General features: G+C 41.3%; 1 protein-coding gene across 3 annotated transcripts in view; it reads left to right on the forward strand.

Moving 5' to 3' along the window:
• The first annotated feature begins 13,898 nt into the window (after positions 1 to 13,898).
• WDR48 (WD repeat domain 48) overlaps positions 13,899 to 20,331 on the forward strand; it is a 42,920-nt gene continuing 36,487 nt past the window's right edge. For all 3 annotated transcript variants that reach the window (XM_017675926.3, XM_017675927.3, XM_037014267.2), the window contains exon 1: positions 13,899 to 14,058. In XM_017675926.3, coding sequence (XP_017531415.1) covers positions 14,011 to 14,058 — 48 coding nt within the window. In that variant the 5' untranslated portion in view covers positions 13,899 to 14,010. The remainder of the gene's footprint in view (positions 14,059 to 20,331) is intronic.

Below are 20,331 nucleotides of genomic sequence, written 5' to 3' on the forward strand. Positions count from 1 at the left end.
ATTGTAATTTTCATCTCTGAAAGCTCTATTTGAATCTTTTTAAAAAACATTTTCCATGTCTCTACTTACCTTTTTGAACATACGTATACAGTAAACACAACTTTTAATATCCTTTGCTAATTATAATGCCTCTATCCATTCTGGATGGTTTCAACTGAATAATTTGTCTCATTATGGGTCATATCTTCCAATTTTTTTGCATTGCCTGAAAGTTTTTCATTGTAAAATTTACTTTGTTAGGTGTGGATATTTGTCTTTCTATAAATATTCCTTCACTTTGTTCTGGGACACTGCTTAGTTACTTGGAAAAGAGTTTGATCCTTTTAGGTATTGCTTTTAAGATTTGTTTGGTGGGACTTCAACAATGCTCATTTTAGGGCTAATTATATCCCATGACTGAGACAAGATTCTTCTGTACACTCTACCCAGGGCCCTGTGAATCGTGGTTTCCCAGTCTGGCTGGTGGGAGCAGGCACTATTCCCAGCCCTGTGTGAGCACTGGGCATTGTTACCTCTCATCCTTTTGGCTGCTTTGACCCAGACCTCAGATTGTTTCCTTACGTACATTCACTGATCAGTAGCCTGCCAAATTCTTGAGGAGAACCTTGGCCTCTCTGTGTGCAGTTCTCTCTTCCTGAGAGCCTGGCCTAAGAACATTAGCTGTCTTGTTCTCCTCCAGAATCCCAGCATCCTCTCCTCAACTCAGCAAGGCTGCCAGGTTTTGCCTGGGTTCCCCTTCCAGTACCAAGGTCTGGAAATTCTCTCAAGGTAGGTGTCGATCCTTTGTTTTCTGTCAGGAGTCACTGTCCTTTGTTCCCTCATATTAAGCATCTTGAACACCACCGTTTCATATGTTTTGTCTATTTTTTGGTTGTCCAGAAAGGCAGGTACATCCAGTTCCTGTTATTCCACCTCGACCTGAATTGAAAGTCCTCTCTGTTGTCATCTTATTAATTGCTTACTCTTACTGTCAAAGGTTAGTTTGTTCTTTTCCTAACCTTTTTGGGTAGAATATTTAAGTCATATATTACTCTTTCTTATTTATGATGATGTTCTTTTTTATCAAAGCTTTAACCACTAACTCATAAAGTTTGCCATACGGAGTTTTTGTTATCATTGCTTTCATTTTCTCTGTAGAGAAATTCTTAAAATTCCCAAATGGTAGGGGTATTTCCTGATAAATCATTTACATGACTGTTATTATTAACTTGTAGTTTTCCCACATGATTTAAGACTGTGCGGAAGCATACTCTAGTGGTAAACACCTTGCTTTCCTGAGCCAGAAGGCTAGGGTTTAAATCCCTGCTCTTTTTCTAGTTACATGACCTAGGGCAAAGTATATAACCCAAGCGTCAGTTTCTTCATTTATAAAATTGAGTTAATACTATCTCAAGTGACTGAGAGTTAAATTAAGATACTACATGTAAAACCTTTAGCACACAGTAAGTATTCAACAGGTCTTAGTTAAAATTTTCACTGGGGAATTTTGGGGGATTCTTTGTGGTCAATTTTTGCTGTTCAATTAGCACTTGTGTTTATTAACAGAGGACATGCTTTGTAGGTGTAAAGTTCAATACAGCAGCATATGCTCTTGATCCCAGCTCCAAACCCTTTAGCCCTGAGTTTGCCTGCAGCTGCAGGGGACAGTGTGCTGTGCCGACAGTCCCCTCAAGGACCTGCACATCTCTGCTTCTCTGCTTGAAGGTGCCTGGCAGAGTTTGGGACTTAAAACTCTCAGGGACAATTCTCAACCAGTGAGGGACAGGATGAAGTGGATAAATACCCCAGCTTGCTGTCTCCTGTGAGATCAAATCTAAGGTACATTCTACATGGTCCTCACTGAATCTGCAGAGGAACTGAGCTTCAGTTACCCACAGGAGAAACCTCTCATTTGTGCATCCACGGTGGGATTTTCCTCCTTCCTATCTCATTGTCTCTGCTCTTTTCCTTTGTTCCTGAGATTACCTCCTAAATAAACCATCTGCACCAAGACCTTGCCTCGGAATCTGCTTTCTGGAGAAACACAGACTAACAAAGATACATGTGTATTAGATTATCCTAGTAATTGTATTCACATCCTCTAAGCAGTAGTTCTCAAATCTCATTTCATATTATAATCAACTAGAGAAAAATAAATCTAAATTTCTAGGGATTATCAAATAAAAAATAAACCCAGATTTAGTAAGGAGAGCCTTTACTGAAAGGATTATTGCAGGGAGGGGTGGAAGGGACCACAGCACAAAGGGGAGGGGGGCCACTGCAGTGGGGAGAAACTCTGACCATAGATCTGAAGGCTTAGGTAAAAAGAGTTGTTCTTTTATAGAGTGGAATAAACAAGATAGAAAGACCCAGATATGAAGGGAAGTGAGGAGAAAGGGTGGCCTGATGGGACAGCAGATGAGAGAGTGAAGCTGTAGGATCTGAAGAATCAAAAGTTAGCATAAGTACAGCCATCTTAAAGGCTTAAATACCACCCCCTAACCTAGAAGGAGGAAAATTATTAGAATCTTGAAAAACAAGTTAGTCAGCCAGTGTTAAATGTAGTGACCTTTAATTAGCTGACCTCAAATCAGTTAATCATACACACCAAGCTTATCTTGCTAGAACCACCCTAAACATTCCGAAGGTAATATTATCTAACCAGACCCCAGGATGTGGCCCCAGGCAAAGATTTATGTGTCTATGAAAAAACACTGTATTGTGATTGTGGAAAATGTTGCCCCCTTTGAAAATGCTATAAAACCTTCTGGCTTTGTGTGCTCAGGGTCCTTGTTGAGACCCGCTGCTTGGGGCTAACTTGGACCCCAGCTAGCTGGTTCCTGAATAAATTCCTCTTGCTTACTGCATCAAGAGACGCCTTCCGTGAGTGATTTGGGGCGGCGTCCTCCTCTGGGAGAATCCAACAAAGCCAGCCTTTCCTGAGGAGAGGCCATAAGAAGGACACGTGAGCTGGCTCAGGCTGAAGGTGGGCCAGAGCTCAGGAGCCCGGGAGGAGAGAATCCACCAGAGTCCGGATTTATGAGGCCAAGAATGGGAATTTAGAGGATCGGTTTTGTCCTAGGTAATGTTAAAGAACAAAAATTCAGCTGTGTAAATCTATAGACCTAAAACTGGCTTTATTAAGGGATTTGCAAATTGAGCAGACTCCCATCTAGCAAGTAGAGAGATGCTCCGAAGGGCTACAGAAGGGAGAGGCTTTTAAAGCAGGATGAGGAAGTCATAAACAGAAAAAAAGGATTATTTCAGGTGAAGTCACCTTCCTCTGGGGACAAAAGAGTCTTATTAGGTGGATTACCTCATCTTTCTTTGGTAGATGGAGAGAGCCCATGTGACAGATTACCTCATTAGTGCTTACCAGAAAATCCTGATGGGTCATTAAGGCTACATTTCTAGGGTACTGTGATAGTGAAATTAAGGTAGGTATTAAGTGCCAGTCTGGGACATGGCCTAGCAAAAGTGACTCCGTTTGGGGCCTGTGGTTTTCTTTTTGACAATAAACAAGGGGGCATATGTGAGTCTTACTGAAGTCACACAGCAAAGGATGGTTCTTTGGTTAGTTAGTCTTTTCCAGAACACAGAGGGCATGTGTGTCTATGTGTGTTTCTTAACTGTCACTGTTTTCCAGGAGCACAGGACTCAACTAAAATTCAACACTGTCAGGATGGAGCCTGGACAATATTTTCTAGAAGCTCCGCAGATAAGGTATAGATTATAATAAGACATTCAAGAGACATATAAACTAATCAAAATGTGTGGACCTTGCTCAGATCTTAATTCAAACTAAAGTAATTTTAAAAATGACATTTATGAAACAGTTGGACGTTTTAACACTAAATCTTCAATGAAGTTATGGAATTACTGTTTTAGGTGATGATATTGTGCTTATGAATTTTTAATTTTAAAAAAGTGATAATAGTATTGTGGTTATGTTTTTAAAAATGATTTCTTATATTTTTAGAGATGCTCAGTGTTGGAAATGTTTATACATTAAATGATATGATTTCTGGGATTTGCTTCAATGTAATCTGAAAGGAATCAAGTGGATGGGGAAGTAGTTGGCCATGAATTGTTTAAGTGGTAGTTGGGTGGTGGGTCGTGTGGGTTCATTAAGCTAGTCTACTTTTGCATGTATTTGAAATTAAAAAAGTCTTTCTAAAGAAGCAACTTAGTTGTCCTTACTATGCAGCCACACTGAAAACTGTCCTCCACAGCCTTCTTTTTTGTCTGCTCAATTGCCTAAACCTGAAAGAGGTTGTTACAGGCCCTCTCCCATACCTATTAAATTTCTACCCATTTCTCCTTGTATTTTCTGCAATGCTTGATTTACATATTTTACTGCTTTATTATTTGTCACACTAATGTTTGTGAGAGATTTATTTTTCTTGAAAAAATAGCCTATACTCATGGTAAAAGTAAAGAAAATAATCAAGCTGTACATAAAGGTCTGCAGTGAAACACAGAGCCCCTTTCAGCTGATTCCCGACTCTCAGTCCCTCTCCTGTGTCAGCCACAGTTACCAGTTTCTTCTGTCTCCCAAGGAAGCCAATGAGAATGTGAACATATATATGTACACATTTGAATGTCCTCTTTTTACATATACTTGGGACACTTGTTTTATATGCTGTTAGACTCTACATTTTCCACCTAAATCTGCAGACAATGGCTTCAACAGGAAACTGCTCCACACCCTGCAGCACTACTGTTTCTATGACCACTATCTCACCGACTCTGGAAGTTATAGATCACTGCTAACAGGGGAAAGTAATTCCTCTCTCCACACGCAAATCAGTTCTGTAAGGTGCAGACACAACATCCCTACTTGTGAAAAACAAGTTTTGCCCCATTTGCACATTCATTTCAACATTTCCACATGAATTTGTGCTCCCACTCCTCCTTGACACAGTTATGACATCTGCCTAGTTCCTTCATTATGAGCAAAATAAAATCTTTAACACGTTTTTTGTTTTTTGAGAATTATCCCTTGATAGTGTTTAGCAAATAGATTGATCCACAACTCATGGGAGGTGAGGAAAACCTAGACTTTACTTTTGCCCCTCGTTGCCTGTGAATAACTGTCTGGATGTGGGGGTAACTCGTTTAATCTGTGCCAGGCGTTTGCTTCAAAAATGCTTCAATAAATACTCTTACTTGTGCTTTAAAGTCAAATGTAATTACACTTGTAGGATGAATTTCTCGAAGAGGAACTGCTAAATCACCATGCGAAAAAATACCAATTTACTCTCTCAGAGTATATAAAATAATTTTTCCACATTCTTGGAACACAGTACATTATCAAATTTTTAGCTCTTTTCCAGTCTGGTAGGTGAAAAATGGTATCTTACTTAAATATGTATTTCCTTCATTATCAATGAGATTAACATATTTTCATAAAATGTAAGCCATCAATTTTCTTCTATTTATGTCCTTTCCCCATTTGTTTCTATTGTGCTGTGTTATTGTTCATATTAACATGTCAGCTCTCTTTATACACTAAGGAAATTGGCCCTTTGTCACGTGTGTTGCAAATGTGGGGTCGAAGCAACCACGAAGTGGGAACAAGGCAAGCGTAGCTCAACTCAGTGGGTTCAGAACGTGGCTGCGTCCTTCCCACCTCTTGCCCTCCAAAAGTGACTGGGCTGTTGCCTCTCATTCAGAAGCTCAGCAAACAAGATCTAACTGAAGCACAAGAAAAAGGGGGCATTGAAAAATCACCATGGAAATTGCCCCCCACCCCCAGCATTGCCACTCAAAGGCTTCTACAGGCATCATGTACAATCAATTAACAAAGGAAGACTTCCAAGCTCACAGCCCTAATTTTGAATGCTGCCTGAAGGTATTTAGAGGCCTAAAGAATGCCTGTGATTTCAGCAGGGAGGTTACTAGGAAAAGAACTGTCTTCAGTTCTAGCTTCTGTGCAGGATAATTTATTGAGACATTAGAGTGTATTTTGTTTTCCTTCTTCCCCACTTTCCCCACTTTCTGCTGATGGTAGCCAGTCCACAGTGCTTGCTGATCTCAGGAGCTGTTGTATTACTGGGCCTTAGGCTTAAATATGACTCTTCTTGTTGTCTTTAGTGAAAGCCCAAACTCCATGAGGAGGTCAAGCTGTGCATCTGGACGGGAAGGGACAGCAGTGGAGAAATCTATCTCGCTGGAGGGCAGAGAAGTCGGTGAAAGCAGGAGGAGGGGTGTGCAAGGAGTGAAGCCCTGTGACCACTGTTAAAAGCATCCAGGTTGGTGACTATAGGGGAGCAAAATTTGCCACCCTAAAATGTCTCTTGGATATGTGGATTATTTTAGGCTAATTTGTAAGAAGCAGAAAGTTCAGGAAGAAACTTGGATCTTCCCCCTAACTGCTAAACAGATTTAAATACAGAACCTGCTCCAGGAAGGGAGCCATCACTGTAGATATACAGTGTAAATGCTCTAGGGGTGGTGGACAGGGGAGAACTTAGCCATCCATTAAATGTCCTCTCCGAGCCCCATTGCCTCTGTGTACCCCAGCAAACATCTGTTTACCTAACATTTACTCTTTTTCACAATTCCTGTGAGTTGTCTTCCTTCCCTTTCAAGTCCCAGACCCTTCCTCCCTTCTCATTTGGCTGGATGGCATAAAAGCCTCAGCTGCCTGACTGCCTGCAGGCCCTCCTGGTCTTATGAGCCCCCATACATACATAATTAAATTTAATTCTCTCCTGTTAATCTGTCTCATGGCAATTTCATTCTTAGACCAGCCAAAAGAACCTTGAGGGTAGGAAAATTTTTCCTGCCCAGTAGTGACAGAACCTGATCAATGATGGCTGATTATCTTATGGAGGAGGGCCCTAGGCATGGGATTTCCAGCCCTAACAAAAAATCCCAATCCCAATGGAGAAAAAGACCACAGGTCTGGCCACTTTCCAGGAACACTGGGCATCTCACTCAGTCCAAACCACTGTGGCCTAAGGATTGTTAGTGCCTCCTGGTAAGTGATTCCTGGGATCTATGAGTGACCTTAAGGGGTCAGGGTGGCCAGAGGAGTCTTAACAAGGACTGAGGCTGATTTTTCCATCATTTTGACTGGCTGTGAGCTCAAAATTATAGTTAATTTAATTTTAACAGGTAATAGGTAACTTTACAAATCAGAGTTTGTGGAGTAATACCAGTCACAGCTGAGACAGGGACCATGGGCTTAGACAGAGTGGCGTGAGGGCCTCCAGAAAAAGCAAGGCAAGATATTTACAGTCAATACAATGTAACAATGTAAAGTCCCTATTGAAACTCTGTGTTCAGCATTATGCAAAGTCAAGGTCACACTAATTCTCTAGGGTAAAGATACCAGACTAGGAATATAGACATCTTCAGTGAGATCAGTTAAAGGTCAAAAGGCCAGGAGCAACTTGGCTTGGAATATTTGAGTGTTCTGCAAGGGTATCTCAGCATAACCTGTGACTTCACTGTAAACAGCCCTAGCAAACAGACAACAACCCAGCCCACCTTGTGGGCAGGGCAGGTGGTACAAGTCCACACCCTAAGCCCTCAATTCCCAAAAATCCTCAACTGCCTATAAATCCCCTAGACAATGCACCACCCCGGGCTCTCTTGTCCCCTCCTGGCATGAGCCAGGAGCTCTTTCTTTTCTCACTGTATCTCTAAATAAAAGCCTCACCCTGGCTCTCCTACCTTGGGTGTTTGCTAAGTTCATTCTTCAACTCCGCAAACAAGAACCCCAGCATCAACAGCCACTGCACCTTTTTGGACTAGTATTTTAGGAAGCCCCAGCCAGTTCAGTTCCTAAACAAAAAATCCCACCACAAAAAAAGTACATTTATGATTTGTCTTAGGAGTTTTTTCTGCCCACTTAGTAAATGTCATAAATGCATAATTTGCTTTATTTCCTTTTACTTTCACAATCAATTGTGGCTTTTTATGGGAGCAAGTAGGTTTCCTGAAAAGGTACTTGATTATGACATTTGATCAGTAGGAAAGCTGTAGGAAATCAGTAGGAAAAATTGTGAAAAATCAGTAGGAAAAAAGTAGGCTCTCTTGTCCCATTAGAACTGGTGTCCTGGTGGTTCTCTACTGCCCTCCAGTGGGAAAGCTAGATGGAACATTTCTGGAATGGAAGACTAGTTTATGTTTCTAACACTGGCAGGTAAAATATTCAGACAGAAAGAGATAACAAGAATTAAAGGTTTTTTGTTTCCTGTGTGGTCAGAAACAAGTGAACTGTTGAATGAATCTTCTAACTTCTAAGGCCGTATTTAAACCTGAGGATTTGCTGACAAATCATAAAAAAGCACACAACTTTTGACATAACCACCTTATACAATCTGAGTTTCCATATTCATTTACATTATATTGCTTTACTTATGCATACTCATTTAGTTAGAAGCTTGTGTTCTTATATCGTCACCCTTCTTAGTACAAAATCATTAGAGTTACAAGGAAATCATGGAGCTTCTCAATTTCTCCATGAATCTGATCGATAATCATGACAGACTTGCATTAAAAAATTTATTTAGCATTTCTGCATTACCTATGTGAAGCTGAAAATTCTGCTCTTTTAAAATTTATCTTTAAAATATCCAAATTAATACACTAAGCACTAGCAGACAGTAGTAGTTGCAAACCAAGGCTCCATATGATTTCATGTTTTTAAACAAATGTTCAAAACATATTAATTACTCTTAAACAATTAAAAAGTACAAAAACATTCACGTCTCCCCCAGTGATAGCAAGACTGAGGATGATACAAAGACATACCCGGTTATCTTCAGTTCACCAAGTAGGATGATCATGTAGCTGGAAGATATGTGTTTAGGCACGCAGACCATCTGTGAAAAGCCCTTACCACTTCACAAACCTTTATCCAGACTACTGAGAACAAGAGAGGGGCTAAGAACAAAAGATAAGAAATTTCAAGCTGGTTTGAAAACTTCAAAAAATGACAGAGCCTAGACTACATAAAATTTATGAGACAACCTACTCCAGGAAATCACAACACTTTGGCAATGTTTCCAGAGCCAGGCGATGACTCAAGATGATACCTAGAATACACTGTTTTCTACATACCAGATGCTATGCTAACATTATTTCAGATGAGATAGGTACTATTGTTATTCCGTATTACAGATAAAGACACTGAAGAGGGAAGAAGCTAACAGTTCAAGTAACTGGCCAAGGGAAGGGCCAACCTCTAGAGCAAGATTAATGAGAACATATTGGTTTATTTAGAACAAACCCTTCTAGAACTCTTACTTACTTTTTATTGTACTGCATTTTTATTTAACGGGGGTGTGGAATTTTTTTTCAGGGTGTTAAAATTTTCGTGTTGTCCAGGCTTTAGGCAGAGGTCTCAAAATCTGAGAATAAATACAACAGGTGTCAAGGTTGCTCACATTTTAAATAAAGATGCCAATCTTCCCATGCAGGAAATGCTGAGATTGACGAAGGACTCCCGGCTGGATAAGCCTCCAGTACTGACACCAGTGAGACAAAGAACTCAATGCAGAATGAGATGCTGGTGTGAGAATACCTTTGCAGAGTTGTGAAGGTGCTGTGACATCTCCCCTCTTCACCAAGGAGAGGGTGTGTTAGTTACATACTGCTGCATAACAAACTGTCCCACCACTTAAGGCACTTAAAACAACAAACATGTATTATCTCTCACAGTTTCTGGTCAGGAATTTGAGAGCCACTTAGCTGAATGGTGCTGGCCTACAGTTTCTCATGAAGTTGTAGTCCAGACATTATCTGATTAATCAAGCTTAGGGCACATGCACATACTCCTATTGTTAAGAAGGCTACAAAAAGTAAGTGTCTCACTTTCTGTAAGCAGTGCTCACCACTACCAGGACAAACCATGGGGAATTTGCAATGCAGAAAGAGAACTCAGTGATGGACAGCAGGAAAAAAAACCCCACAAAAACATCAAGCACATACTCACCCCTTTGGCTGCCCAACACCAAAATAACCATTTGTTCAATGCTCACACTTCTGTTAAAAGAAAACCACAGGCCAAAAGATGCACTCACTTGTGTTAATGGCCACACAGCAACAATTCAAGACTTAGTACCTAATCTGACTGTATTTTAGCGTCCCTGCTCCTGCCCCCACCAGGAATGTAACCTTTAACCAGCCAACATGGAATTTCCTGGTCAACACTAGGCATTTTACTGATAGGCCTCTTCTGTTACCCTTGGGGAGGTGACCTTGCCTAGAACAATGGATTCTCTGCTAATAATTTTCTGGTTTCCACTCCCTTTCTACCTCTGAAAACCTTTCCTTCTCTGCAGAGATCCCTACTACTTTCCAGATGGGCTGCTGCACAATTCATGCAATGATTAATAGAGCTAATTTCATCTTTAATATTCTCTCTGTTGAATTTTTGTTATTCAACACTTCACAAAAAATTGTCATCTAAAATATTGCAACTCACTTTCAATCAAAGAGGCACTCTATCACCCCCCAAGGCAATTAACCTGATGTTCCATCTATCTATCCCTTTCTAAGTCTAGAACATCTAGGTGGTATCTACTCTTCTGCAACTTCTGGACTAATTAATGAGGTTTCAGCAATAGCACACCCTACATACAATGGTGACGTAAAGGGTAAAGAAAGAAAATGAAAATCAAAACATATCAAGTATACATGATCCATCACAAAAGGAAGTACAAGATGACAGCTCTCATTTCTCCCCCTATCAGGACTTCACCTCCCTTTATGGCTTCCTTTCTCCACTAACCATTCCAAGTTCCCTTTACCTTCAACGAATACCTTCATTTCTAAGGGATCTGAGAGTCTGATGGACCTGTTTGTTTAAAGGTACACCAGCAAAGCTATCTCTGCTTGATGACCAGGGCTATCCACTCCTGCCAATATCATGACCTTTTTCCCCTTCTCTTGCCAGTCCAAGGACACAACACATGGCAGTCTCCGCTACAAATCAGTGGAACCACTGTCCAGCTGTTGTTATAAGATTCCTTTGTTTTATAAGAAACCCCTAAATGAGCAAAGCCCAGATTTCAGAGATGGCAGTTAAATAAAAAATTTTAAGCAGGGTTCATTGGGTATAATCCCTTTGTTTCTAAATCCATTAATTCTGCCTATGGAAGTGGGATGGTTTTAAAACATAACCACAAATACTTTGACATTTCTCCCATTGAATAAAGGAACTACCTTAGATATATCCAGCCTTAACGACAAAGTCCTAATGAACTGAATGTGGGTTGAAGAGACCCTGCAGGACTTTCGTGGTTTAGAAAAGGCATTAGAGTTTCCACCCAGGTATCTCTCTTTTGGGATCCTTGCCCTGGGAACCCGGCTACTATGTTGTGAGGAACAAAGCAGCACTGTGGAAAGGCCATGAGCAGATGTCCGGCCACAGAGTCAGCATTAGTCACCATACATGTGAAGGAGTGGACCTGTAGATGATTCCAAACCCCAGCTTTTTTAGCTGCCCCAGCGGGCAACAAGTGGAAAATGGACAGATAAGCTATTCCCACTAAGCCTTGCATGAATTTTGAGATTTGTAAGCAAAGCAAACGTTGTAGTTGTTTAGACCAGTAAATTTGGGGAAGTTATACAGCAACAGACAACAGGAACAGAAAGAAAGAGTACCAAATACTGGACACTAGTTCAAAGTATATGCTGCACCTATGAGAGCATCGAAAAGGGTTTCCTAGAAAACACCGTAACTAAATGTTCAGTAAAACCAGTGCTTCCAGGTGAATATACAGTTAGACCAATGAATTCTATGGGCAGCAGACCCCTGCCTTCTTTCATTACAGCCTGAATTTCTTGGTCAGAAGCAATATGGTGTCAGATACAACAATCGTCTATAAAGCATTCACTAAGTCCCCAAATGATGGCACTGACAGAAAACAGGCAAGCAGGGAAGACAGATCTAAGTCTAGAATAATGTTTATCAGAAAGGTCAAGTAACTACTCCCTCAGTGACCAGGGAGGGCCAATGTAATCTTTTTCCTACAAGTCGTTGGCTGATCCTCTTGGGAGCATGGAGTATATCACCAGCTCAGGATTGGTCCTGCTACTGGTGACCTGGACCCTCAGCAGTGGTTGGATGATCCCATGCACATCTCCAATCCTGGTACTGCCATTGCATTCATGATTCCACTGAGCAAGCATTGGGTCTGGAAAAGGAGGCTGAGTTTCCACCACAGAACAGTTAGTTTCATCCATTCTGCAAGTTCATCACCATAGTCCTTCCCAAATCTTCCTTGTCACCAGTTCTCCAGTCTTGCTCTATCTACGTCCTTGACCAACTGGTCAGTTAGCTTCAGACCATGAATTATACCCAAGGCCATCTCTCCTTTCAGGTGAAGTGCACTTCAAAACATACTGCTGGACATTCTGCCCACTAAAAGGACTTCACAGCTTCCATGTTCTTCAGGTCCAAAGTCGGACCACAACCTAACAATCCCCTGGGCAGGTAGCAGCACACTGGGCACAGCAACAGGACTGCTGGTGACTGGCCCCTCCCACCTGCACAAGAGGTATTTAAGTAAATTTTTTTTTTATTGCAGATCTTGTTCTTCCCAACTTCCTTCAAAAGTTTCTCACTGATCTAAAAGACCCTGCTGGGTGTGGCCTCTGCCTACTCCTTCCCCTTGCTGTCTGTATACCAAGCTTTGGTCCTTAATTCCTGGAAAGTTCCATGCTTCCTCCTGCCACAAGATCTTTGCTCAGACTGTTACCTCTATTGCCTAGTTAATTCCATCCTCAGATCTTAGGGATCACTTGCTGTCTTATAACTATCTTTCTTCATTTATGTGTTTAATTATTCCTGCCTTACCCTGGGACTATTAGTTCTATAACTATGTGTACCACCACTGGATCCTGAACACTTAATATAGTGTTTAGTACATAACAGGTGCTAAATATTGTGCTGAATGAATACATTACTAAATAAATGCATTACTGTAATAAAATACAGTATAGGTAATTTATCTTCAAGTTATCATTGTCAGTTTTGCTTATGAAGCTTTCTACCATCAGTTTCTACTACTCTAATTCATATGCATTAATTTAAAAAGGCATTTATCTGGACAAGAACTTTTCTGAGCATTTTTTCTATACTAGCACAATGCAATAGATGTGAGCTACATATTAACTTTAAATATATTACTTGCTACATAAGAAGAAATTAATCATCTTATTTAACCCAATATATCTAAAACATCATTTCAACACGTAATCAATAGAAAAACTGTGAAGTATTTTATACCCTTTTGTTCATCCTAATCCTTTGAAATTTGGTGACCTTTACCTCTCAATTTGTCTTATTTACCACATCTCAATTTGAACTAGCTGTATTTCAAGTGCTCAGCAGGCACAGGTGGCCAGAGGATGCTGCATGGGACAGTGCAGCTCTAAAGGATTCACTTCCCCAGGAAAGGGTCTGAGCATCCTCAGCACCTATAATTAGTGTCAGGAGAACTTCCTACTCAGACCTTCGCCCAGAGGGTGTCCCTGTCCCACCCGGATCCTAGGGGGTACCCATATCCTTCAGGATCTGGATCTTAGGAAAGTGTCTCTGGGAACAATTTTAACTAGTGTGTATTTTGGCCTTTCCCAAAACATTTCTGTTACTTAAATGGACACTTGGCTCTCCAGAAGATGGAGCCCACCTCATCTGCAAACCCTTCAGTTTCTCCTGCTTCGAGACCAGTTTATAATTCCTCACGTCTGGGGTACTGGCGCGGGGCCCGTCCCGGCCGCCCAGCCCCCGGTCCCTGCGCCGTGCTCAGGTCTTCAGGGGAGGCGCCCACACCTGCCCTCGACGGTGGACGCAGACTGCTCCTCGACCCAGAATGGCCTCTCTCGCCAGCGCCGAACTCACTCAGCGGCTAGTCGGGTACGCTACCTCACCACGGTGCCAAGTTCCGTCGCGACAAGCGGCGGGGTGGAGGATCTCCCGCAGTCCCTCCACCTGCCCTTGGCAAGAGGCGGAACTTCCGCCGAGTCGGCGCCACTTCCGGAAGTGACGTAGAAGTGTCAACATGCAAGATGGCGGCCCATCACCGGCAGAACACGGCGGGGCGAAGGAAGGTGCAGGTACGGGAGGCCGGCTCCAGACGTCCCCGACGCGCGGCAGCCCCAGGCTCACCGCCAGCGAGCAGAGGCCTCGGGCCGCGCCGGCCGGGGTGGCGGCTTGGGGCAGGCGGAACCGGGTGGGCCGGCGGGAGGGGTGGGGCCGCGCCGTTAACCGCTTGAGGAAGGGGTGGGGGGCGGCCAGCTCGGCCGGGCCGGACCTCGGGCGCGGTTCGGAGCCCGGGTCCTCAGTCGCCCGCTCGGGGCAGGCGTGGTTTGCAGGGCTGGGATGGTCGCGCAGCCCGTCCACCTGCCTCTGCCTTCCCTGGCTTTACTGCAGACTCTGCCCCCGCCGTCGGAAAGGAGGCCTTGGGGGCAGGCCGTACGTGGGAGCCCCCTGCCTTTCTTTATGTGGGAGCTTCCTCCCTGTGAGGTGGGGACGACGTGGGAGTGCGCTGGTGTTAGTGGGGAAATAACTTTTGTTTAGGAATTTAATTTCGTCTTCGCCATTTCTTCATTGTGATTCCTTGAATCTTTCTTGTTTCTATCCAGGGGTAAAGAGTTACCGATCCTTCTGTGTGTGCTTTATGCCCTTGTGAATCCACTTTTGTTTTGGATACATTTAAAAGTCATTGCTACTGTTTTGGATACATTTAAAAGTTATTGCTACTGTTATTTTCAGCGAGGAGAGGAATAAAAGGCCTATTACAGGTGTTTGCCTGCAGGTATATTGTAGTAGTAATGACGACACGGTGCACTTACTCACCTTTGCTGAACATTGGTTTAGTCCCCAAGATGTGCAAAGAATTGAGAGAATAGGAATAAGTAGCACCCGGGCTTTCTTTATGAAATACAGCATTCTATGTGATTCTACATTATATGTAATAAGTTTATAGGTAGTCAGGACAAACGGTTTCTGCAGTTAGGAACCCCATGAAATGGCTGTAGGCCATAAACTCTTCTGGGCAGTTCACGTCTTCGTTTTATTCATCTCATTGATCAGTAGAGTATCCTAAGCACTCACTAGATGTTTGTTGAATTGTATGAAATTAATAAGAATCTAAAATAACTTGCCTTGTTAGGTGATTTTTAAATGCATCAGTGACTGGATTTCAGTGACCCGAGAGTTCAAGCCAGGCAGTGAGAGTATCTGCTTCTGACTAAAATGTGACTCAGAATTCTAACCTAGTTGCATTCTGGGCACTAGAGTGGTACACTCCTTGGGATAGTCAGGAGAGTTAACCAGGCCTCTCAGTTTCTTACACGTAGATTTAAAATGGAATATAAATGGGGAAAATGTGAATGAACTGCAGTTTGTGTGAAAAGACTGTTTTAATAAGCTTAATGTGAGCCATCTATGTAGAAGGAAGATGATAATTCCACTCTTTTTTTGCTGGTCAGTACAGAAGTAGAATTTGAGGTTCATTCAGCACTGAACACATTGTTCTTAATATGTTTCCTATGAAGAGCTTTCAAAAAAACTGAGATTAGCCTGCAGAAAGAAGATTCTTTGAATATTGTTAGCTGCTTTCAGAATGTGTCCCCAAGGTGTAGAACCAGTGTGAGAAACCACAGAGATTGATTTTATCTCAACACGAGGGAGAACTTTTCTTTATGGAAGTGTTTTTAAACTAGCACATGTTCATTGCAAAAAAAAAAAAAAAAACAATTACAAAAGTATAAATAATAATTGTCTTCCACTCTTCTAAGAAAGCTACTATAGACAGTGTGATATATAATCCCAGACCAGGGTTTTGCACGCTGAGCACTGCTCACATCTTGGGCTGGATAATTCTTTATGGGGTCTGGTAGAGTGGGAGCGGCTGTCACATGCATTTTTTTTTCACACACCTCTCTCATTTTACTAAAAAAAATTCATCATTCCTATAGAAAGTTTGTTAACTTGCCACTAAGATCTAAAGGCAGAATTTACACAAAGGTATACATGTTACAAATTTGAACTAATCATCATTTTCATGTGAATAAACGACTAATACGTTGATAGTTTTGAGGTGTCTTAAATGTGAATAGTTCTATAACAGAATTATATGAACATATAAATGATTCTGTAGCAGAACTGTAGTAGACTTTAATATCTGTCACTAATCTATATAGTGTACTATTTAAATTGTTTGCCTAATAGCATTGTTGTACTTCCTCTGTTTGTTTATTTATTTTATTGAGGTGTCATTGATACACAATCTTATCAAGGTTTTCCATGAGCAACATTGTGGTCACTACATTCACCCATATTATCAAGTCCCCCCCCCACACACCACCACAATCACTGCCCATCAGCATACCAAGATGCCACAGAGTCATTTCTTGTCTTCTCTGTGCTATGCTATATGACCCCCACACACACCATGTGTGTCAATCACAATGCCCCTTAATCCCCTTCTCCCTCCCTTCCCACTCCCTTCCCTTTGGTAACCACTAGTCCCTTCTTGGGGTCTGTGAGTCTGCTGCTGTTTTGTTTCTTCAGTTTTGCTTGGTTGTTAGACTCCACAAATGAGTGAAATCATTTGGTACTTGTCTTTCTCCACCTGGCTTATTTCCCTGAGCATAATACGGTCTAGCTTCACCATGTTTTGGAAATGGTAGGATTTGTTTTCTTATGACTGAATAATATTCCATTGTGTATATGTACTACATCTTCTTTATCCATTCATCTACTGATGGACACTTAGGTTGCTTCCGTATCTTGGCTATTGTAAATAGTGATGTGATAAACATAGGGGTGCATATGTCTTTTTGAATCTGGGTTCTTGTTTTCTTTGAGTAAATTCCAAGGAGTGGAATTCCCGAGTCAAATGGTATTTCTATTTTTAGTTTTTTGAGGAACCTCCATGTTGCTTTCCACAATGGTTGAACTAATTTACATCCCCACCAACAGTGTAGGAGGGCTCCCCTTTCTCTGCATTCTCACCAGCAGTTGTTCCTAGTCTTTCTGATATTGGCCATCCTAACTGCTGTGAGGTGATATCTCAGTGTGGTTTTAATTTGCATTTCTGTGATAATTAGCAATGTGGAGCATCTTTTCATGTGCCTGTTGGCCATCTGAATTTCTTCTTTGGAGAAGTGCCTGTTAAGGTCCTCCACACATTTTTTGATTGGGTTATTTGCTTTTTGGGTGTTGAGGCGTGTGAGTTCTTTATATATGTTATATATTTTGAATGTTAACCCCTTATCAGATACATCATTTACAAATATATTCTCCCATATTGTAGGATGCCTTTTGTTCTGCTGATGGTGTCCTTTTCTGTACAGCGTTTTAGCTTGATATAGTCCCATTTGTTCATTTTTGCTTTTGTTTCCCTTGCCTGAGGAGATGGGTTCAGGAAAAAATTGCTCATGTTTCTATTCAAAAGATTTTTGCCTATGTTTTCTTCTAAGAGTTTTATGGTTTAATGACTTAACATTCAAGTCTTTGATCCATTTTGAGTTTACTTTTGTCTGTGGAGTTAGACAATAATGCAGCTTCATTATCTTACATGTAGCTGTCCAGTTTTGCCAACAGCAGTTGTTGAATAAGCTGTCATTTCCCCATTGTATATCCATGGCTCCTTTCTCATATATTAATTGGTCATATATGTTTGGGTTTATATCAGGGCTCTCTGTCCTGTTCCATGCCAGTACCAAATTGTTTTGATTTCTGTGGCTTTGTCGTAGAGCTTGAAGTCGGAGAGTGTAATCCCCCCAGCTTTATTCTTCCTTCTCAGGACTGCTTTGGCTATTCAGGGTCTTTTGTGGTTCCATATGAATTTTAGAACTATTTGTTCTAGTTCATTGAAGAATGCTGTTGCAATTTTTATAGGGATTGCATTGAATCTGTAGGTTGGTTTAGGCAGGATGGCCATTTTGACAAGATTAATTCTTCCTATCCATGAGCACAGGATGTATTTCCATTTATTGGTGCTTTCTTTAATTTCTCTCGAGTGTCTTGTAATTTTCAGGGTACAGGTCTTTCACCTCCTTTGTTAGGTTTATTCCTAGATATGTGTTTCTTTTTGATGCAATTGTAAATGGAATTGTTTTCCTGATTTCTCTTTCTTCTCGTTCATCATTAGTATGTAGGAATGCAACAGATTTCTGTATATTAATTTTGTATCCTGCAGCTTTGCTGAATTCAGTTATTAGTGCTAATAGTTTTGGGTTGGATTCTTTAGGGTTTTTTATCCTCAGTGTTCAGAATAGAGGCTGGCAATTGATAGATGCTTAGTATTTGTTGAAAGAATTGAATCCTGTTTTCCTTCTATTTACATCCAATTTTTTTTCTTTAACTAAAGTTTTTAATGTAATATGTCTTAGAACATACCAGTGTAAGTGCATCTTCATTCTTTAATGATCACATAGAATGGATGTCCCATAATTTATCTAACCATTTCCTTATTGAAGATACTATTTCTATTTTGTCCATCATATTAAAATTTCCTTCAAAAAATTAATAGAGTTATAATAAAGGAAGTCTCACCAAAGGTAAACAAAAGGACAGGGATAGATAATATAGAATGCATAAAAGATGAAGAATTGGTTTGAAAGTTCCAGCATCTGACTGATGGTAGCTTAAGAAGGAGCATAGAAAACAGATAGTTGTTATAAATGAACCCATTTAGGAAAATCTCCTGGTGCTGAAGTGCTGCAAGTATCTAGATTGAAAGGGCTTTCTAACACATATCAAAAGTAATGACAAAGGGACCAGAAATGATAAAATGACCCAAGAAGCACCAAGAAAAAGGAGAAGATCCTAAAAGCTTGGTCAAGGAAGGCAGATGGTAGTGCAGGAGAGAATGAAAATGGGATCACTTTAGAGGTGAATTAAACAGTGGCACTGAATAACGGGGCACTCCTGGGTGCCAGAGGAAGTTAGAGCAGTGCCTTCAAAAGCTCAGGGAGTCTGTTCTGCATTGACTTCCATATCTGGTGGAATACAGTGTAAAGGTAATAACTTTTCCAGGCATGCAAGGGCTGCAGTGACCACCCATGTACCCTTTCTGTGTTAGTGTCTCAAGGTCCTGAGAATGTACTTCAGCAAGACTGGGGCGTGAACAAAGAATGGAGACAGTAGGATTCAGGAAACAGTGCTTCTAACCCAGAGAAGCAGTAAAGGGAAAACACTAAAGGTGCGACAGCTGTGCCAGCAGACCTGGAGGGCAGCCAGCCCAGACTGGAATGAGGAGATGGATGATTCTGAGGGAAAGCCTTCTGGGGAGCAGGGAGGTGGCTTCCAGCCAGAGTATCTGAGAGGGTGCAGCTCTTAAAGACCATGAAAGTGAAAACAGAAAAGCCATGAAGAGGAAAGATGGGACCCTAGGGAAACCAAAGAGCTCTCTGAGGAAGGAGGTGTATGTGTAACACAGTACTTCGCTAGTCAGTGCACAGCAATCGCAGTCACAGTGTGGCGCTGATTATTTGCTCAACCAAAATCAGTGATGGATCCATCTGAGAAGAGTAGGGGAAGTTACTGAGGCATTTCAGGGCTGCACCCAACTTTGCCACATCATGAGTAAAATAGGCCATATCCAAAAAAGGTGAGTCAGGAAGGGGTAGGAGAAGCACAGTTTTTGAGATTGCTATTAACTATACAGAAGAAACATCCAAAGGTTGAAATTAGTTACCTGTGGGGTTAAGACTGGGAGTGGGGAGCCACACCCAGACAGCAGGCAGGTGGGTTTCATTACAGTCTCCCAGTACTCTGTGATTTTCTGAGTACAGTCAAGAATTCCTTGGATAAAAACTGAGTTATGAATTCAAAAATTAAGTAATATATGCTCACTGTAAAGCATTCGTATAATATAAAAAAGGCACCAGGGAGGGACAGTCATCACTCAAGTACAACTACTGGGAGTTTTATATGTATTTATCCTATCAAATTTGTGTGTTTGTATTTAAGTATATGTTTAACATCCTGAAACATTGTTACAATGATGATTATACACTGCTGAGTTGGACCACACATACTTCACTGAAACTATACCATAGCTTTCTTCCTGTGTCAGTCTAGATCTACACCAGTGTTTTTAGTCATTAAATAGTATTCTCTTTTATATATGTATGCCAAAATGTATCCAGTAGGACACTTTTAATTATTTGCTGTTTTTAATCACACATCTGTAGCAGATAGCTAGCCTTGAAGAGGCTGGTCTCCACTCATTTTGCTAAGAATTACTTCCCACCTGGAATGAGGATCTGACATTACATTGTTATCTCTGACCCTTTCCCCCTGGACCAGATTATCTCTCAGAAATTTAAAACTTAAGATTCATATATACTGAGAGTCTCCAATAAAGGAAATGT

This window comes from Manis javanica, chromosome 15 (assembly GCF_040802235.1).
Source record: "Manis javanica isolate MJ-LG chromosome 15, MJ_LKY, whole genome shotgun sequence".
NCBI classification, from domain to species: Eukaryota; Metazoa; Chordata; class Mammalia; order Pholidota; family Manidae; genus Manis; species Manis javanica.